This window comes from Paramormyrops kingsleyae, chromosome 24 (assembly GCF_048594095.1).
Source record: "Paramormyrops kingsleyae isolate MSU_618 chromosome 24, PKINGS_0.4, whole genome shotgun sequence".
Taxonomy (NCBI): domain Eukaryota; kingdom Metazoa; phylum Chordata; class Actinopteri; order Osteoglossiformes; family Mormyridae; genus Paramormyrops; species Paramormyrops kingsleyae.
Window position 1 is genome coordinate 16663698 of NC_132820.1, and position 22031 is coordinate 16685728.

At 51.7% G+C, this 22031-nt stretch overlaps 2 protein-coding genes across 7 annotated transcripts in view; both read left to right on the forward strand.

The window, feature by feature from the left end:
* Positions 1 to 11115, forward strand: part of LOC111860562 (glypican-3-like) — a 76466-nt gene extending 65351 nt beyond the window's left edge. The window contains exons 7-8 of the mRNA XM_072706542.1: positions 4862 to 5054; positions 10170 to 11115. Coding sequence (XP_072562643.1) covers positions 4862 to 5054; positions 10170 to 10330 — 354 coding nt within the window. The 3' untranslated portion in view covers positions 10331 to 11115. The remainder of the gene's footprint in view (positions 1 to 4861; positions 5055 to 10169) is intronic.
* A 3868-nt stretch (positions 11116 to 14983) lies between these two features.
* LOC111834609 (glypican-6-like) overlaps positions 14984 to 22031 on the forward strand; it is a 28876-nt gene continuing 21828 nt past the window's right edge. For 4 of the 6 annotated variants that reach the window (XM_023794099.2, XM_023794102.2, XM_072706313.1 and 1 more), the window contains exon 1: positions 15768 to 16664. In XM_023794099.2, coding sequence (XP_023649867.2) covers positions 16508 to 16664 — 157 coding nt within the window. In that variant the 5' untranslated portion in view covers positions 15768 to 16507. Of the gene's footprint in view, positions 15034 to 15767; positions 16665 to 22031 lie in introns of those variants that run through there. The other 2 variants (XM_072706315.1, XM_072706314.1) reach the window with 2 other exon arrangements.

Consider the following 22031-nt stretch of genomic DNA (forward strand, 5'->3'; position numbering starts at 1 on the left):
TTTACGACTTATTTCTCCAGAGTGCCGTGTTACCACAGTGCTCTTCAGTTTTTCTTATTGACTAAATATTGTTTCTGTCAACCAGCATTTCTGAGGCTTGGCTTTCCCTTGCGGGGGTGGGGGGGGGGGGGGGGCCACACTGTGCTCTCTTCATGTTCCCCGTCTCTGCCGGGTCATCGTCTGTGTCTTCCATTTTGTCGACTTTGCCCAGCCTGTCATTGATCAGAAGTATATTCTGTGTAATCTTTATGGACTGATAGATGCTGTATTGAGGGCCAGCAGAGGGCGTAATGATTAAGGACCTGCCTTTTGAGCTCCTTTGACGCAAAAGCCTCGGTGCTGTGGTGAGACCTGGTTTAGGGAGTGAACAACTAGATAAAATCTAACAGAAGTGCTGTAAGCAGTGAATGGTTGGTTAATGGGATTAATATTGCGTGCTTATTCAGTGTGTGTAGCTGTTCTGGGTCTCAGTGCTTTATCCCCAGTGCGCTAACCGCACTTTGCAATCTGACTGCATCTCACCGCACCCAGCAGGTGTGATCACAGGACACACTGCCGCTTGGTGATACTGTAGCACACCGCATGACTCCGGGAGCCGTGGCAATAACATGCCGACAGGAGTAGCGGTGGACAGGCAGGACGTGTCTGTGCCTGTAATCTGATTCACAGACCACTGACTGCAGAGCGGGGAGGTGGGGGTTTTAACTGGGAGCACAAAACAACACATTCACACTCACAGACAAACCCACACACTCACAGACAAACCCACACACTCACAGACAAACCCACACATTCGCAGACACACACACAAACACACCCTTTCTCTCTCTCTCTCTCTCTCTCTCTCTCTCTCACACACAGACACACACACACAGACACACACACACAAACACACCCTTTCTCTCTCTCTCTCTCTCTCTCTCTCTCACACACAGACACACACACACACTCGTATGATTGTTGCAAATACCTGAGGAAAAGTAAGAAAAATTAGCTGCGTTTTTCGCCGTATGAGTCATGGAAAGTTCCAGAGCCGGTGCCGCGGGCCAGGGAGAAAGCTGCCCTCTGGGCCCCCACCCCCACAACTGTCTGCCAGGCATTACTCAGCCTTTATGGGTGACGAAGATGGTGGTGGGGGGGTGGGGCGGGGCGGGTTGTGATGCATCCATTTTATCATGTTAGCCTTCTTACAGTTTCTAATTCAGGAATCATTGCCCACATTTATCTCCACATTGAATATGGTTGCAGAATGACGTCCAAATGAGCATTTACACACCTGACAGGACAATGAAGCCATTTTCTTTGAACTGGAACTGATCTGGAATCACACCTTTGTGTGTGTGTTTGTGTTTGGGGGGGGGGGGGGGGTTATATTTATCATTGTAAAACCTCACAAAAAAAATATGCTCAATTTCATAAAAATCTATGAATGCAATCAGAAAACTAAAAATGCCAAAAGTCTTGTATTTTGTTTGGTTACTTATGGTTAAGGTTATGGCTGGGTAGAGGTTAAGGGTGTCATTGCTGGGATTAGGGTTATGCTCATAGAAATGAATGGAGAGTCCCCATAAAGATAAGAATTTGTGACTGTGTGTGTGCGTGTGTGTATGTGGGGGGGGGGGGGGGGGTTATGTATATATTACACTCTGAGATCCCCCTACCCTACAGCCCCTGACCCCCTGCCTCCTGATCTCCTCTCCTGCCCTCCACACCCTGAGCACTTGGGTTCAGTCTAACAGGCCGTGTCACCGGTGCTGACACGCCCATTGTTTTTGAAGGGAAGGATTCACTGACACCTTTCATCAGGATGTGCTGAACCAAAGTCCCCCCCCCCAGCAGGGCTCATGCTGTCACACAGCACCCCCAGACCCCAGCAGCTCCCCGCTGCTGCCCTGCCTTCTGCGCCAGCCGGTCCCCTGGTGACTGACCTTCAGATTCCTCCCCAAGTTCAGAGGCACGTTGGCACTGGTTTCCAACTTCCCCCCCCACCGCCTCCCCAGATAGGAGCTTGGGGGGGAGCTGAGGGCGACGCTGAGTGTTCAGGATCCTCCGCAGGGATGTTTCTGCAGTGGTGTGGAACATCAGCACCTTGTAGGTTTTATCTGGCAGCCAAACGACAGCCGCTGGCAGACGTTCCCCGAAGAGCACGAGCTGCTTTTCTGCGGTGTTCCGCTAATGGCTGCCTGTGTGATCCTGCTGTGCAACCGTGAGGCTTCCTCAGGTGCTTGGGATGCCTGCCCTGGGCTGCCTGGGGGGGTTTGGCCCCTGGCGTTCCTACAGCCCATCCTCCTCAGAGACATCCTCCTTAATCCCAGCATGCTCCTCTATGCCATCATCCACCTCAATTCCAGCATCCTCTTCATTCCCACCATCATCCTCCTCATTCCCACCATTATCCTCTTCAATCCCAGCATCCTCCTCATTCCCAGCATGCTCCTCATTCCCAGCATTATCCTCCTCTATCCCATCATCCTCTTCATTCCCACCATCATCCTCTTCATTGTCACGATTATCCTCCTCTACCCCATCATCCTCTCCATTCCCACCATTGTCCTCTTCATTCCCATCATTATCCTCCTCAATCCCAGCATGCTCCCTGGAGAAGCTCACTTTTGTCTCCAGCCTGAGTTTCTCTTCTCTGTTCTCTATCAGTCTGCATCAGGCTTTTCTGTCTGTGGGTTTTCTACCCTGTGCCCCTGTGCTCTGATGTCACTGCTGCTTCTAGACAATACAGACGTGCCCGTGGTGCGCAGACCATCCATGCCCGCTGGTTGGGCTGCTGTGTGCCCCCTGGGGCAGGTGTGACATCCCTGCCCACAGCCTGCGACAGCCGGCTTTAGAATCTTTGGGCTCTTTTTAGTGCTTTGTTTGTGAGCCTTTCACCCATCCACTCTCGTCTTTACGGCCCTGCCGTTTGTTTGGTTTGGGGGCCGCGCCCCCGCCCACCATGCCGCTAAAATGGCAGGCAGCTGAAGGCGGAAAACAAAACGAGGGATTCCAGTGGCAGGAGAAACACAGAGGTCTCGGTCTCACTGGGACGTCCGGCTTTTACGCTTGATTAAAGCACAACACGTTCAGGCGTAATGAGAATAGCGATGCTGTGTGTGACCACCAGATGGCGGCGTATAGGAGGTGATCACCTGCTTTTGGGCCTCTTTGAGGGACTTTCCCCCTCAGAACCCGGCCTGATAGTGTGGTTTGCTACCGCAGTCTTTCCATTAAGTAATTCCTCTGTCATCAGAGCTTGTGTCCAAATCAGAGCCTGCATTTCTTTCGCAGACTGTAAAACGGCATCAAAAGCGCTGAGGGCGGCCTTCCGCTCTGCCTGGAGAAGCTCACAAAGTCGTCTCTGTGCGCTAGAAAGCTCCATTTCACGGGAACGCCGTGTGCAGAGCTCAGTGGGCTTTTCGCCGAAAACCTCGATGACACGCTTTACGATTACTGTAAATCAATCGCTTGGCCAATTGAGGGGGATTACGTTTATGGGATTGTTTGTCTTGTGAATAACCTAATTATGTTGACGAATCGCGTCACGTTTTTGCTGCCCGAGTTTGTACAGCTTGAGATCCAAAACAGTTTTATGGGAATTACAGAGGGAGCAGAGCAGCATCTGAGCTCAATTTGCCTCATTAGAAAAGAACCAGACAGCAACACAGAAAAACAAGGGTGGGGCGTGGTGGGGGGGATAATCTGATTAAAGGAGGGAAGATGCACTCGGCGACTGCTGGGGTAGCAGCGTGAGATGTGTCTTGTAGCATCACTGTAGGGCGCCCCCTGCTGACTGGGTGGGTAATGCCGTGGCAGGGTTCCTGATTCGTTTTTTTTTCGTGCGAGGTTTGCTTGTTCCACGCCTGTGCATGTGGGTTTAATTTCCTCTTGTCAGTCTCTCTGGATCTGGGTCCTGGGTCCTGGTTCCGCTGTGGTGGAGAGACAGGAGACCCCAGAATCCCAGCCGTATGCACCCTGATTCCCGCTCCAATAAGTCAGTAAACTGTGGTTAGGTCCACTTCTGGATTGGAAGAAGGTGGCTCAGTGGTGCCTCCTGAGTTGGGGGTTCGAATCTCACCTGCAGTCTGTGTGAGTTTGCATGTCCTCCCTGTATCGAGTTTCCTCCTGGTTCTCTGGTTTCCCCCCCACGGTCCAGAGACATGCAGTAATAGCCCAGCCCTGTGGAACTCCGGCCGGGATGAGGGGCTGGACGCTGGATGAGCCTCACTTTCAGGGCATCTGCAGTGTGCTGTGTGTTTGCGGCCTGCTTAGCTCGCTGGTTCTCTGACTCTCTGGATTGCAGTGCGAGCAGCAGCAGTGTGCTTTTGCCACTAAGGGTATGATTAGGGCCAGGAATTTTCACATGTCGGCCACACGCTGCAAAGCCCGATCAGTTGACCACATTATGCAGAAAATAGCTCACATTAAATGAGAAGCTGTCTCTGGCTTCCGGGAAAACATTCACATTTATGCATTGTACAGTGGTTAGTTCAAACCCTCACTGCGGAATGCAGCGGTGATGGGGAGCAGTGTGTGTTCCAGGGGGTTTAGACACTGTTCCTGTGATTAGAAAGTGACTGGTTCAAAACCCATAGCTGGCAGACTGATTCCACTATTGGGCCTTTGGGCAAGGCCCTTAACCCCCAATAGCTACGAAGACTGACTGACGACCCTACAGTGCCAAGTCAGAACAGAACAGTTGAGCACAAACACCAAACAACAATTTGTCACTTTTGGATAAAAATGTCTGCTAAATGTAAATGATGGGATGGGGTGGGATGGGGTGTGGGGCAGAGTTGTGGTTTACACCCCCATTCCCACAGAGAAACGCAGTAACCCTAAACATCCCCTCTCCCTCTGTGTCTCTGCTCAGCTCCTGCACCTTGTGACGGCCCCACAGAGACGGTGGCGGGTGAAGCCAGGAGGTGGTGCCATGCAGCCGGGGGGGAGGGTGCACAGGGACGAAGAGGGCCTGGAAAGCGGGGACTGTGATGACGAGGACGGCTGCGGCGGGATGTCGGGCCTGGGGCCGCCCCCTCGCTACAGACGCCTTCGGATATTCGCAGGTCAGGGGTCTTTGCTGCGAGTGTCTTGGTGTTGGTGCTGTAGTGCGTTGGTGTTGGTCATCTAGTGGTTAGGACGCTTGCCTCTGGACCAAGAGATCGTGGGTTTGAGTCCCACCTCTGGCTCTACCATCATTGGGTCCCTGAGCAAGACCCTAAACCCCAACTTGCTCCAGAGGGATTGTCCCTGAATATAGAAGAATGGAAGTCGCTCTGCTTAAGAGTGTCTGCTAAGTGCTGTAAATGTAGTGCGTGTCGCCATGACTACAGACACAGCAAAGTAAGGAGGTCATTCAGCACATTGCACTTTGGCCATTTAATAGATATTAGTGTTAAAGAGTTGGGTAAATCGGAAGACGAGTCTTGCAGCATCCGTTGTGTTGGACCCTGAGCGTGTGCAGGTGGGGGCTGTCACGGTCTGCTTCACCTCCCACCCTGTCCCCTAAAAAGTTACTTTTTGAGTGGGTGCCCCAGAAACAACAACAGGCCCCTACCCGCCCGGCATCCACAGGACTCCCCACCCCCCACCCCGACCGCGGCCCCATCGGGGGCTGAGAGCAAGTGTGGAGCGACGCCCTGCTCTGCGTGCAGGTGTGGCTGAGTCACTCAGTGTGTCTGTGTGTGTGTGTGTCTGTGTGTGTGTGTGTGTGTGTGTGTGTCTGCGTGTGTGTGTGTGTCTGTGTGTGTCTGTGTGTCTGCGTGTGTGTGTGTGTGTCTGTGTGTGTGTGTGTGTCTGTGTGTCTGCGTGTGTGTGTGTGTTTGCGTGTGTGTGTGTCTGTGTGTGTGTGTGTCTGTGTGTTTGTGTGTGTGTGTGTGTATGTGTGTGTCTGTGTGTCTGCTTGTGTGTGTGTCTGTGTGTGTGTGTGTCTGTGTGTCTGTGTGTGTGTCTGTCTGTGTGTGTGTGTCTGCGTGTGTGTGTGAGTCTGCGTGTGTGTGAGTCTCTGTCTGTGTGAATCAGACACGGCTCACGCTACCCCCATTATCAAGCCTGATCATCACCCCCCTTCTTCCTCCCTTTCTTGGGGAAAAGTTGGTGAACCACAGCTGTCCTCTGTACCACGCCTGCATGTCCTCCCCCCCTAGACCCCCCAGCACTTATTGGCACTACTCCTGAGGCTGCGGGGGCCGTTAGCATCATACACAGTGGGAAGATGCATCCCAGGTATAGCGAGAGAGTGAGCGAGCGACAGCATTCCTGAGGAATAGCGAGCCCGGCACCTCCTGGGGGGGGGGCGGCTCGCTTAACAGAGCAGCGTAAACGTCACTGCGGGCCACTGGCTCACCTGCAGCAGTGTACCGACCCGCAATGCATTCTGGGAAATAACCGCCATCATGTCTGACCTTCCCCATTAGGCTGGTGGATGACCTGTGCTGACGTGGTTCAGGGATGCGAAACGCAGGTTACAGGATGGGAAGGCAAGGGTGTCAGTGTATTAAAAAGAGTACAGTTACGTGCCCGTCACCTCTTGGGGGCGCTGTGGAGTAGTGGCATTCCACCGCCCCTCCTGGTCCTCACGGGCTGACGCGGTCGACCTCCTCACCGGCCGACGCCCCTCACAAAAATAAGGAAACTCACTGCCATCTGTGTAAACAGGGCGGGTGCGGACCTGGGGGCCGGGGGTTTGATGAGTCAGCCTGGTCAGTGGGACCCTGATGGGAACAGGGAAACTGCATCCCCTGAGCCCTGTCCTGCACCATCAGGGTCACTCCACACCCCCTCAGAGCTTGACCCCCTGCAGTGCCGCTCACTGCACTCCCCGCCTCCCTGCCGGCCTTACACCACGACCCACACCCAGAACAAAGCTGGAGTGAGGCCCCCCCGTAGGGGCTGGGCCTGCTGTCCCTGTGCTGTGCGGGATACTGGGAGTAGGTGGAGACGGGGCTAGCCCGGGCAAATCCTCAGCCATGCGGGGGCCATGGCTTTCAGGTCCCCCCCCCCACACCAGCCCTGTGTCAGCCCTGGCTCCACCCTTCAGACCACCCCTGGCTCCAACGCTGCCTTTAGTTTGATGATAGATGGGCCTTTTTCATAGCCCCCCCCCCGAACCGGTAAACTCTCTGTAATCTGCTCTTTGTTAGGCTGGACCTGCTGCCGTCAGACTCTCAGGCTGCACTGAGCTGGGCGCCTCTCTGGAAATAAGCCCTTGAAAATAAGACAACCCCAGTTTTTTTAGACGTATTTCTTTGAGAAAAACGTCTTATATTCGTCCCAGTACATATAGGGAAATGACAGGCATATGATAATACCGCAGTTCACATGTGCATATCATCGGGGGCGTATCAAACTGTCCAATAATATACAGTGTTACACTCTTAGTATTTACATGTGTCAGAAGCTGTCAGATACTGTACGCAGTGTGTGAAGTACTGTATGTATGCAGTGTTTCAGATACTGTATGCAGTGGGTCAGATACTGTATGCAGTGTGTGAAGTACTGTATGTATGCAGTGTTTCAGATACTGTATGCAGTGTGTGAAGTACTGTATGTATGCAGTGTTTCAGATACTGTATGCAGTGGGTCAGATACTGTATGCAGTGTGTGAAGTACTGTATGTATGCAGTGTTTCAGATACTGTATGCAGTGTATGAAGTACTGTATGTATGAGGTGTGTCAGATGCTGTATTTACAGTGTCAAGTACTATATGTACACAGTGTGTCATGAACTGTATGTACGCAATGTGTCAGATACTGTATTTGTGCACTGTATCAGACATTGTTTGCAGTGTGTCAGGTACTGTATTTAGGCACTGTCAGATACTGTATGCATGCACCGTGTCCAGTGTTCCCCCAGGCTTTGGTAATAATCTGCGTGATGAGTGGGCTCTGATCATTCAGTGGAAATTAGCTGGTGCTGATGGGTCCCACTGGACTTTATCTCTCTTGTCCCCCCTCCCGGTTCTCTTTCCCGCGGGCGTCCGCTGTCGGGGCGGGCAGTCCAGCACTTACAGCACAGGCCTGTTCCTGTCCCTCGCCCCTCCCTGCTGGCGGACGCGTTTATCTTGGCTCCCGGGACGTGGAGTCCGTCCGGCCCCCGCTGCTGTTCCTGTACGCTAACCCAGCCCCCAGGGGCCTCGCTGTACCCGCCGCCAGCTGCAGGCGAGGGCTGTACCCTGCAGCTAATAACAGAGCCGTCCTGATATCTGCCCACCCCAGACATTTTAATTTTACATCACATTCCTCCTGACGATGGGACGGGTTACTGAGAGAGGAGCCCCCCCCCCCTCAGTTTGACATGGCCTCCCTGCTTTCATAAGCAGCACCTGGGCGAGCCGTTGGCCTCCCCCACAAAGATGCTTTTATGTGAGTTATGTGTGAGGGGCATCTGTGCCAAATACCTTCATGCAGAGTGTGTGTGTGTGTGTGGTCATGCATATAGTACATTGTGGGGACCAAATGTGATAAAAACTTGTTATTTTTAAAATTTATAAAAAAATCTGTGACTGGAATCAAAACACTAAACACCAAAAAGTCTTATATTTTGTTTGGTTACTTCTAGTTAAGGTTGGGGCTGGGTAGGGTTAGGGTCATCATTGCTGGAATTAGGGTACTTTCCATAGGAATAAATGGATGGTCCCCACAAAGATCTAGATACCTAGTATGTGTGTGTGTGTTAGCAGGATCCTGCAGTGCTGTAAGTCACCGATTGTGATTAACTGATTACACGTCACACACACCCTCATACAACACCATTCCCCCCGCAACCCGCAGCCTGTGTTAAGCAGCTATCATGTCAGATCCCTGTTTTAATTGGTGTGGCAGTGCTGTGCTCTGCTGTCATGGTGGCAAATTACACTAGGGGGGGGGGTGCAGCAGCGGGTGTCAAACAGAAAGCTAATTGTACTTTGACCAACATTGAGCCAGTGCCGTAACAGCGAAGAAATCATGTCTCAGTATTAGCTCAGTATTAGTGTCAGTGTCCTACGGGGGGGGCAGTATCCCCCCCAGCTCGGTCCAGCCTGCTGCGGGGTTCAGCTTTAGCTACAGCCTAAGTTCCTTCTGCCCACAGTCGCCTGGAACATGGAGCAGCACGTGGCCAATACCCCCCCCCCCCCGCCCCCCCTCCAGCTGACACAGTACCGCCAGACAGCACATGTGCTTAGAACATGTGCTCTGCCTGGCCCCTGCCAAACCGAGCCAAGGCTCTGAGCTCTCGTGCGTCTTGTATGCTTCTTCCCGGACTGTGTCCCCTCCCTGAGTGACCGGGTGTGGGAGCCTTCCCACGGACGGTGCGAAACCTGCCGTTTCTCTGCAGAGGAGCTGCCCCCCTTTCTCCTGTACGACGTTCCTCCTGTTTCAGGGTTTGTTTAGCGAGCTGCGATTGGCACTTGGACGTATTTCAGGACATTCCTCTGTCATCTGATTGATCTCTGATGGTTGGCACTACAGCCTTGTCTCGCTCCTGCCTGATGCTGCGTTTCATTTAGCTCAGAGGTTGGAAGTTGGAGCTGGGAATGACATCACATACGAGTAAACCGTGTTGCAGTGATGCAAGTCGGAAAGGCATTTAGCAATGCCAAGTCCCTGTTTCAAAAAGCAGGATTTCTTGCTTAGCCGGATAACTTGTCAAATTTAAGGTACCCCAGTTTAAATGGCCCTTAATCTTTGTTCACTTACATTTAACCCAGACTACCATAAATCCGACAAGTTATCCAGCTAAACAAGAAATCCTATTTTCTGAAACAGGCCTGAGTTCTAGTCTGGTTAATTGTCTGCCATTGTTAGCAATGTCAGTTGATAACCACACATTATGTGGAATTTTGTGCATAGAAACACCGTAGCAACATGTCCACAGATAGCGGTTGGACAGTACTGTGCGTACGACTGATATAATGAGGCATTAATAAGACATAAGTGCTAATAAACAATATATAACTACATCTTTAAGTTCCATTGATAAAGGGCACAGCCATCTTGCCTTCTGAGGTCGGAGTTGCAGAGGTGCCGCCGACTTTCTGAGTCGGAATTCTGATTTCAGGAGGTGTTCCAGTTGAAATTTCCGGGAAATTCCAGCTTCTGAATTGAAATGGAACTGCGACGGCTCCCTCCTCTTCCCGCTTCCTCTCTGATATGTCGTTCACGCTCACACTCAACCACCGTCTCCCCATTCTGTGTTTCAGACCTCGCAGACAACCTGGACCTGGATGACCTGGCCTTCACCGGGCAGTTTCTGCCTCCCTTGGACGCAGATGGGGGGGGGGCGCTGGCTGGCGCCGCCCCTGGGCTCCTCAGGTCCCCCGTCCTCACCCTGTCCATCCTGACCCTGCTCCGGGCTCACTGACCATTTCCACTGGATGTTTACCGTCTCCGTTCTGCTCCGAGTTCCTCGAGGAAATCCAAGAATCCCACAAACTACAGTCTTGTGAAACTTCTGAGACTATAAAGTCTGAGGACTGTTTGTAAACCTTGTCTTTTTTATATGTTGTCTTTAATCCATGACAGATGTGCTGAAGTTTCAGTGCTGTCTCGCCACGCGTGGTTCTGATGGTGGTCTTGGTCGCTGTCGTAAAGTGCTCATATTGGACCGGAACCACTGCATTTCCCAGCCTCGTCCCACCCCAATCGTGGGACAGCCTCGGCACACTGACTCATCGGAATGACTCGCTCCTAGGTCTTTTTACTACTTAGTGGCCAACTAAGGAACAGTCATGAAATAAATTCTTCTAGATCGTTTCCTTATCTGGTTTGTGTCCAGCCTGGATTCTCGCCATACCATGCGAATGGCCCACGACTATGGATATTTTGATGTGAATGTTTTTTTTGTTAAGAATCATTCCTGGATAAAGATGATTTTAATGGTATTGTTAGTGGTTAGCTGTCTGTGATTGTAAGTGGGTGAGTAATTTTACACTGTAAACAACATAGTCTTCTTAACTAGTATGGGACATTATTGGGGGCAAGTGCATATAGTGGGATTTGTACATAAACTGCCCGGCGGTGTTTTGATTGACAGCCGGAAGGGCCAATAGGAAGCATGTGCATGTGGCTGTCTATTGGGCATGCTCACTGAAGTTTTTCTGTATCCCTGTGCTATAGTTGTGTCTCTTTGTACCCTTTACCCACAACCATGGAGATTAAAAAAAAATTCCTTAGAGAAAATTCTAACTCGTATGTTATATTGCTGCATATATTCATCCTTCAGTGGGGATATAATTAACAGAGAGACGCCGTTCAATATAGAGACAGATTCTCTGTAAACAGTCAATAGAGAATCAAGACCATGTAACACACAAGTAATTGGGCAAAATGTCTTTTAGCTGTGGTTTTCTGCCCAGCGAGAGGCCAGCACTGCAGTGATGAAGAATGGTTAATTGGGGGATTTGGGACTCGCAGAGGCAGATTGACAGATGAAGTTTTACACCAGATTAGGCCTGGCCAGCAGTCAGGTGACTTTCCTTTGCCAATCAAATGGCACCTCGTCCTGTGTGGTTTCCTGGTCCACTAAATAGATTATTTATTTATTTTTTACAACACCTGGATAACTCTTACCCATATCAGACTGCAGAATATGTCAATGTTGCATTTTTACAGATTTAAGTGCTTTTATTGTTTCCCTTCAATTTGTTTGAAATGTCTGCTTTCATTTTTATCCTCCTTAGCAAGAGGGTGAGGTCATCTTCGACAGCGCCAGCCCATAATACCAGAGTCTCCAGGCATGGTCCGCCCGCGTGTGACAGGCGAACTGGCCCGGCTCTAATGTGAACACAGTCGAGATCCCGGGTCTGTGTTGGATTAGCCTCACTGAACTTTATTCAGAGTGACCTATGCTGGGTGTTTAATTAAGTTTAAGCCATTTTGTGAAAACGATCACAGACCTCACAAACCTGACCGCCAGCCTCCCACTGATCCGACATCATTTGATTAAATCGTATTCCTTCATTATATAGGCCTCTGGCTATTTAATGTATTTAGCTATTTTCGCTTTAAAATCTCAGAACTTCACCTCTGCCTCTTTCCTCTTTTCCCTGGTCGTCCGTCGCTCTGTAGCTCTATTGGAGAGCTTCTTCTGCTTCCTCGCCGCGAGACATGATAAGGAAATCCTTTGGTAAATATTATTTCATTAAACACGCCTATTTTCAAATACGGAAAATAAAAATAAACCAATATGAGTTGTGTTGATGTTCTCATTGGAGAGGCATGTGAACGGTTTCTGTCCATGTTTGTGTGCTTTTCACACACATGAGGTCATCTCTCCGAGAAGATTCACCTGCCCCCACAAACCCCACCCTCACCACAGGGGGGAGCTCTTTAGATTTACATCCAGGGGCAGTTACTGAGCGCTGTGGACACTTCAGACAATCCAGTGGGAGAAGATCACAGTTTAAGCTCGGTTTTCTTGAGGCACTTTAGTTTCTCCCTGTTGTTGGCTGAATCTTGTCTAACCTGTATCTTCCTGGCTCACACTTGCTACATCTTCAGTGAGGATGAGGAATCCATCACTTGGTGATCACTGCCCAGATCATCAGGTTCACAGAGCTCAAATGAGGGCTTTTCTTAGTCTCAGTCCTTCTGTGACTGGACCTGGGAGCTGGACATTACAGTTAACTTCAACAGGACACCTTCATCATCCATCCACACATCTATCCATCCACCCACCCACACATCTATCCATCCACCCACACATCTATCCATCCACCCACCCACACATCTATCCATCCACCCACCCACACATCTATCCATCCACCCACACATCTATCCATCCACCCACCCACACATCTATCCATCCATCCACCCACACATCTATCCATCCACCCACCCACACATCTATCCATCCATCCACCCACACATCTATCCATCCACCCACACATCTATCCATCCACCCACACATCTATCCATCCATCCACCCACACATCTATCCATCCACCCACCCACACATCTATCCATCCATCCACCCACACATCTATCCATCCATCCACACATCTATCCATCCACCCACCCACACATCTATCCATCCACCCACACATCTATCCACCCACCCACCCACACATCTATCCATCCATCCACCCACACATCTATCCATCCATCCACCCACACATCTATCCATCCATCCACCCACACATCTATCCATCCATCCACCCACACATCTATCCATCCATCCACCCACACATCTATCCATCCATCCACCCACACATCTATCCATCCATCCACCCACACATCCATCTATCCATCCACCCACACATCTATCCATCCACCCACACACCTATCCATCCATCCACACATCTATCCATCCTTCCACCCACACATCTATCCATCCTTCCACCCACACATCTATCCATCCACCCACACATCTATCCATCCATCCACCCACACATCTATCCATCCACCCACACATCTATCCATCCATCCACCCACACATCTATCCATCCATCCACCCACACATCTATCCATCCATCCACCCACACATCTATCCATCCACCCACACATCTATCCATCCATCCACCCACACATCTATCCATCCATCCACCCACACATCTATCCATCCTTCCACCCACACATCTATCCATCCTTCCACCCACACATCTATCCATCCTTCCACCCACACATCTATCCATCCTTCCACCCACACATCTATCCATCCATCCACCCACACATCTATCCATCCATCCACCCACACATCTATCCATCCATCCACACATCTATCCATCCACCCACACATCTATCCATCCATCCATCCACACATCTATCCATCCATCCACACATCTATCCATCCACCCACACATCTATCCATTCATCCACACATCTATCCATCCACCCACACATCTATCCATCCTTCCACCCACACATCTATCCATCCATCCACCCACACATCTATCCATCCATCCACCCACACATCTATCCATCCATCCACACATCTATCCATCCACCCACACATCTATCCATCCACCCACACATCTATCCATCCATCCACACATCTATCCATCCACCCACACATCTATCCATTCATCCACACATCTATCCATCCACCCACACATCTATCCATCCATCCACACATCCATATTCAGTAGAAGCTTACCGGGAATGCAAAGCCCACCCCATGAAACATAAGGCATTAAAATGGGGACACCCTGGATGTATGGAAAAGAATCCTACGTTTCTAGACAGAGCTCTCATGTCCATTTCTGAGGGGTTCTCTTACACGGCCTATCCTCCATACTCCTGTGTACCAGAGTCCCTCACAATGTCACGTCCCAAATGTTGCCGGATCTTTCTCAAGGCAGAGCTGTATGATAAGAGGTTAACGTGACCCTTAGCTGAGAGGAACCACCTTCCGACATGACGATCTAAATCAGCTCGATTTTATTTTCTATAATTGTCCTTCAAGCTGACAGAGATGCTACTTCGATGGAGGGAATGAAGGAGTTTCTTGAAATGCATAAGGAAAAAAAATAATCATTCTCCTCTCTTTCTGAGTGATCCCTCCCTTCAGAATTTTCCAACATGGGATTTGAGTCGGTGCCCAAAACAAGCAAACAGTGCTTGAGCAATAACTAAACAAAAGCTTCATGGATGCTGATTAAAACTATTTGTCTTCCTTGACAGCATCTTTAACTCTCAGCCAAACATCTTCATCACCACTGATACACAGACTATATATCTGATAAACATCTCAAATGTATTATACAGAGCTGATGGAAATATGTACATCCTGGGAGCTTGCCTTTGATTCCCTGCATAACTTCCCACGCATGCTTGAACCTCGAGGCCGTCGCTATCAGGCTCCAACTACCCCGCTGACCAGGTCAAACTGAGCCCAGCGCTCGGCTGCGTCAGGGCCTGCACGCTGTCTGCCTTGTGCCAGACGACATCAACAGACATCCGATGCCGAGACAGGCACCTGTATCACCAAAGATTCCCCCACATCTGAGTGAGACCTCCGCCCCCCTTTTTGTTCAACATGGTACATTCCTCACACAGGCCTGTCCACAGAATTACTGCTGACCCAAGTAATTGAAGAGGCCATGGGAACGTTTTCTGCTTTAGCAGGTACTAGTGCTCAGCTGTGTTTCATTACACACGTGTCTCAGTGAAGCAGCTGCCTTGTTTACATCCCGTCTCTGAATTCATGGAACATTTGCCGGCCTTATTACGGTGTCAGGACAGGGTGGAGCCTGCCCTGGGCCCTCTCCTGTAGTCGCGCTGGGGTGTTGGGTGCTCCTTGTATTCTGGGTTTCATTAACACACATATACACAGACACGGCTCTCTTCCGCCCTCTTCTCTTTTTTCTTTTTATCTGACGATCGGGTACATCGTGTTACCTTATTATTGTGCGTGTAAGACTTTGTTAGCGGATTCGGTTTTTCTTCTTGCTGTAGAATGCAGTGTCATGGCTTTTGATAGAAGCGCCGAGGCGGTGTTTACGCTACAAACCGAGCGCCTGCGGATGGACGGAGTAGAGAGCAGGCAAGCCCGCACCGCTTCATTTAGAAATGATTCAAACTTAGAAGATGCGTATCATCACAGTTTCAATACACATTTTTTTCCAAAACAAGAACGTCGGTATCGAATATAGAAAACAGTTGCACATGCTTTGAATTAATCTGCTCGAAAGACACAAGACAAATAACTCGCAAAAGACATATTTGCGAGATCCACGTTAAAATCGCCCCGGGTGTTCGAGACTGGAGCCCCTCCCGGCTCCACAACTAGCGAAAGTCCACGTCAGGTATTGTGCGGGGCCAGCCCAGCTCTCCACACCCCCAACCCCCCCCATTAGTAACTGACACGGGATCAGTTTAATCATTCGGCTCACAATGACTAATGCGGCGGCTGGGGGAGGGAGAGCAGGTCTTAAAACAGTTGTTAAACGCATAAAGTGACCGGGGCGGGTAGTCTTTTGTCCAGATCGCTGGCGAGGCACCGGGCGGTGTTGGATGTCAGCCGAAGTGGCTGGGCGCAGGGCTTACGGGAGGCATACAAGCAGCGGTCCCGGTGCGCAGGCTGAGCCGCAACAGGTCCCGCAGGCAAAAGTGCGCTCGTCCTGGATGAAACGCCGGCCGCACCACCCGGAGCGTTTCATTGATTTTACGAGCCTTGATTTATATTAGGGGGCATGCATTTGAGCTGTGAAGACCCGCAGACATACATGCGCTGCCCGTACGCCCTGCGCTGCTCTCTCCCTGCCCTCTCGCTGCGGATCGCCGGGCGAGCGCGGAGCTGGACGCGGAGAAGGAGCGTTTAATGCCAGGACTAACATAGGGTCTTCAGAGGAGGATTCTCCGGGAAGGACTTTGCACAGCCTGCGCACTCAGACGCCGACAAGACGAAGTTTACGAAGAGTTTGGTTAGTTAAGTAGCAAACCAACCAGCTGTACGGACTGGAGACGGAGTCGGCGAGCGGAGCGCACTGAGTACATATGGGACCCCACCGTGACGCCTTAAAAACAGGACAGTAACACAGCGGTCTTTTTAGTTTTATTAGTATTTTTTATTATTTTTCCATCTTTCACTTTTGTAATCATGGCAAGAACAGGGTTTTTAGTAGTTTGCACACTGGCGGTGTTTTTCATCTCCGCACAAGCCGAGCCGGAGTCGGTGAGCTGCGACGCGGTGGAGGCGGCGATCGGATCCGGGGGCTTCAACCTCAGCGACAGCGGCCCAGGTCAGGCTGCGCTCGGTAAGCGGCGGGAGCGGCGCGGCGCCACAGCATCAGCCAGGATCCACGTGTTCCTCTGTAGATTAGCCAATTTGATTCTTCTGCCGTTTGTTCTGTCCTTAACTCTCCGTGTGACTTCAGCCGTACCGGTATGTTTGTAATGTCTTTTTTTTTTTTCTTTTCTTGCGCTGTTTTTCTCCCGGAGATCGCGAAGATGCCGCGTAAAGGCTTTAAGGAGATCGAAATGTTAAAAATGGAATTTCACTTCCCTTTGAATAATACAACAGTTTGCAATGGGTCGGCAATTTTAAAAAGCGCCATGAAAATGTTTATTAACATGTGTGTGTATATGTATGTATGTATGTGTGTATATGTATATAGTCATCGTCACTATAATGATGATGATACTGTACTAGCCTTCTTTAGTTTTGCGGTATTTCGCGTTGCTTTTTCATTATGGTTTTAGTGGAATTGCCTATAATTGGAGTTACCTGTGATTATATCGTGTGTTTTGAGAGAGTGTGAATTGTCGGTCTTATCGTGTCATTAGTGTGTGTGGTGCCGCTCTGTACTGAGCTGTCAGCAGACGGAGGGACGCACGGGGATGTCAGCGCAGACTTCACCCTCTCCGGAGATCCTTGGGGGGTCTGCTCCCAGCTTCTCCCAGCCTGTCCCAACTTGACCATCAGGCCTTTCGCTTAAAGTTAAACGGCAATCATACATAGACTCGTCTTTGCTGGATGTTAGATCTTTTTGTCATACTTTTTTGTCATTGTTATATTGTACTTTTTATTTACTTAGTTTTACAGTTTTTACCAAATGTACTGCTTGCTGTAAAAAGTAAGTAAGGACAGGTTTCCCCATCTACACAGTGTGTTGCATTCTGTCCCCCCAGGACCAAAATTTTGGAACCCTGCTTAAGACACTGATGCAGATGTGTATAAAACTGGCTACATTTCATAGTTTGAGTGATTGCTGAGAAATCCTGATTCTCTGTTTTGCTCCGGTTGTCATGAACATGGTTACTGAGGGAGCTGTTCAGTCACATTTGATTTCTGTAGTTTTTACCACGTGTGTGGGGCAGGTATTTGTGCATTAGACGTTCCAAGCTCATGGTACAGCTGAGCGTGAAGACGTCACATTCTAACACATACATAGACAGCCATGGTAACAGTAAGCCTGCTGTAGCTCAACATAGCCATGGCTGGTGTAATTGAATTAGTCTGTAGACAGTTTTAAGAGTCCAGTAAAAAGGCACCATTACTGTAGCCTGATCTCCGGACTCTGGTCTCACGTGCAAATGTGGGCCACAGTTTATCCTCTGAACTGGCTGCTGGTTGATGAGTTGAGGAACTTAATGCTCCAAACCCTCATACAGGAAGGCACCATTTCATGTTGCCTGGGGGGGAAGCAGACAGCCTTGAGATTGGTTTGAACTAGAGGCTCTCTCACCTTTGTACCTGCTCTCCAGGCTGGGGGCCGTGACTCAGTATTGTGATGACGTTAAGACCCCGATATTTCCCACAATGCCTTGCTTTGGGTACTGAGCGACCTGTGGAGAGCACCAGGTGTGTCTGTCAGTAGTACTGGGACTGTCTTTGCCCCTTTCCGTTCTTGTGTGATACACCCATACAGCCTGCGTACTGTCAGTCTTGTTCTCTGCTAGATTCAGGCACTGTTTTGATCCTCTTTACCCTGAATCTCTATGAGGTGTCCCTTGGTGTGTGCGACTTCGTGCCCCGGCTCTGCTCAGGGCTTTCTGCTGGATTGCTTAACGGCTTTCGCCTTGTTGCCCATGGCTGGGGTCCTCCGGAAAGGAGGTGCTGTGCTTCTGTGGCCCTCGGTAACAAAATTGTTTAGTTTCATCGGCACTGCTTCTAGAAGGTCCTGTAACAAGTTATTTTGGTGCTTTTATCGTGACAGGTTTGGTAATGGCTACACTATTTATTATTAAATACCCAGGGCTTCGGCACAGAGATTCTGTTGGACTCTCATGAGAGCGAGAGAACGGCCCCAAAGGAACCCATTTTATAGCCGTGTTGTTCTCCTCCCTGTCCTCTCTGCTGCTGTCCAAGTATGTGAAATTCCCCGGTGCCAAACAGCGAGGGCCTTTTCCGGCTCCCCGGTCGGCAGTCGGTTTGTGACACAGAGCAGGTCGGCGTCTCTCTCGTCAGCAGATTCTCCTGTGATTTCACACAGTCTGCTTGGCGGGAGCAGCTCCTCCGCGCGCGATCGTCCGGGCATCTGCCGCGATCTGGCAGGCCGGGCCTGGCGATGCTTTCCAGCTGTCGTGTCCGTGACTCAGCCCGCTCCGATTTCAGGGTGTTGGCCCGTGTGAATCACCGTGACGGCAGTGGTTTGGCCGCCGACCGTTTCGGAGATGTTTCGGTCCATGGTGTGCATCTCTCTTCAGGATTTTTGTGTCAGCCGTCTCCTCTGTGCCTGCACGCCGCGGTAAACGGTCTGGGCCCAGTGCAGGCTGTGACCGTTCCACTTAAGTTAGGAAAATCGGCCGGCTCTTAAGAACAGAATTATGTGAGTGTCCTGCACACAGCGGTGATGGATTTTCCACCAATGAGGTGCGCCCGCCTTGATTCTGCCTGCTCTCCGGTGGTCCGGGGTCCAGTGCCCGGCCTGTATGGGACCCTCTGTCTTCGGTGGTTTCCAGATTGGCCTGCAAAAACTAGTTAAACAGAAAATATTTTTCAGATGTACTTTTCCACAGTGAGGCTGCTCTTACTGGGCTCTCGCACCTCTGCATCTCTGCCCTGCCGCCCCCAGCTTGCCAGTTTACTCTCGCTCTCCCCCATTTTGTTTGTTTCATGCGCTTCTCGCTGGATTCCCGGAACTTTTGGTGTAACTTCAGAATGGAACCACTGTCTCAGGGTCTGTTTTGACTTCATTCCACTTTAAACATCTATTCCATCCATCCATCCATCCATCCATCCCTCCCTCCCAGCGCTGGGTCACCGGGAGCCCAGGACCTATCCCAGGGCACAAGGCTGCTCAGTCCATGCACCGGATGTCGGGTCACGTTACTCAGTCAAAGCAGCTTTGCGTTTGGAGGCCGCCCAGTCGGTTCGGACTGCAGCGTCCGACGCTTATTCCCATGGTGCCGCTGGTCGTGGCCCCTGCCGTCTGCTTTTAGGGGTCCGGGGGGCCCAGCGTCTGCCTCGGATCCAACCCCCGGCCCATGCAGCAGACGGGGGGTGGGGTTTACCGCCTGGTTCTGTTTATGTCCGTATAATCGCTGTCATGCTTGTAGGGCTCGTGACTTATGACTTATCAGCATGTGTAGGAAGAGCCTGATCTGATCTGCCTCTGTGCATGAACAGCTAGCCCCCGGCTCCGGCCCCCCCGACCCCATTCCTTTCTGCACCCTGTGTATCGACTGGGGCTGCATTGCAATGTGCGGGAACAATGAGGAGCCCCCTTAGACTGTGACCCCCCCCCCCCCCCCCCCCAACCGCGGAGGCCTGCTCTCAGATTCCGTGTGTTGCGTGGGTTGGTGTCTCCCCAGCGTGCAGTTTTTCCCGCTGACCCCAGACGCCCCTGGCAGCCGGATTCGCTAACGCTCCTGAGGGGTGTGATCATGTGACCGTCATGTGACCGTCGTGACAGACTGCTTCACCTTCAGCTGATGACCCATCTCTCATGGCTCCTGTTGAAAGCTCAGCCTATGGGGGGTCCGGTGGGGGCCCTTGTTGTCGCCTGCTGCTGTTGGCAGTCCGCCCCCCCCCCCGCCACAGTTCTGTCAGGCCCGTTTTCTGTGAGAAACTCACTCTTCCTCACTGCTGTAATAAGCTGGAGCCGTGGCCACTGTCACCTTCAGCAGATTCCTAATACTCCTTTTTCTGAACCCCCCTCCCTCTCCCTCTCCCCCCATCCTGCTTTTATCTCCTCTCCCTCATCCTTCCTTCTCCCAATGCTCCTCAGTTTTTGCACAGAAACTTCCGGACAATTTTAATGTCAAAACAGGCTGTCTGTGTTTGGGGGGGGGGATGTGCGCACTTGTCTCCCCAGTGCGTTGTTAGCCAGCAGGTGCTGGGGGGGGGGGGTTTCTGCTGCTATGGATCCGCTCTCTGTGACCACACCCCCCCCCCCCCCCCCCCCCCCCATTTCTCCCGGCAGGGCCCTTTTGTTAGCTGAGAGCTGGGTTTGTGCGCTTGTGTGGCCCCAGGGGGGGGGCTGGGGGGTGTCCACTGAGCAGCTGTGGGGGGTGGGGGGGCACAGCCTGTTACTGTTACAGTAAACAGTTAACTTCCAGTGGATGTGAGAGGTATGAGAGTTTGGGCCCTCTGAGAGCTGGGGCTGGTTGGCCAGCCCCCAACCACCCCCCCCCCCCCCCCCCCCCCCCCCCGCCGGTCCTGCAGTTAATTACATTAAACTTTCTGTAGGAATTATTCAGATTCTTTGTCTTGGGGAAAATAGATGAGCTGTTATGTCAAACGCGGTTCACTGATATTCCCAGGCGAAACCAGTGTTTAGCTAACAATTATAATCCTGGGCCCCGGGAGCAAGTGCTTTGCAGGCCCAGATGTGGCTCCACTCGCACCTCCAGCCGGGCTGCTCAGCCCTCTGCTTCTGCGTCAGCTTCCTGATTGGCTTCTCGTCTCAGCTGGGGAAAGTGTTTGCTTTTAATGTTCTTGGAGAGAAGAAACAGATCGGATCCCTGGATGGTCCCCATGCTCCTGGCCTTTGGGAATGTTGCCTGCTTTTTCATGCCCCCCCCCCCCCCCCCCCCCCCCGCGGCCCCCCCTTTACACTGTTTCCTCTCTCACGGACCACGCCAAAGCCTGTCATCTTGTCTGTCAAGCACCACCCCTTCCTCCTGTGAATCTGAGTGGTAACAGCCTTTCACACACGTCCTGCATGGCCAGGAATCCAGATTCCCGCTTTTCCCCCGGGTTCCTGGGAAGATGGCGTCTGCGTGGCCGTGAGGCTGCCTGGGCAGGACGGCGTCTGCGTGGCCGTGAGGCTGCCTGGCCGTGAGGCTGCCTGGGCAGGACGGCGTCTGCGTGGCCGTGAGGCTGCCTGGCTGCCTGGGCAGGACGGCGTCTGCGTGGCCGTGAGGCTGCCTGGCTGCCTGGGCAGGACGGCGTCTGCGTGGCCGTGAGGCTGCCTGGCTGCCTGGGCAGGACGGCGTCTGCGTGGCCGTGAGGCTGCCTGGGCAGGACGGCGTCTGCGTGGCCGTGAGGCTGCCTGGGCAGGACGGCGTCTGCGTGGCCGTGAGGCTGCCTGGCCGTGAGGCTGCCTGGCCGTGAGGCTGCCTGGCCGTGAGGCTGCCTGGCTGCCTGGGCAGGAGGGCGTCTGCGTGGCCGTGAGGCTGCCTGGCTGCCTGGGCAGGACAGCGTCTGCGTGGCCGTGAGGCTGCCTGGGCAGGACGGC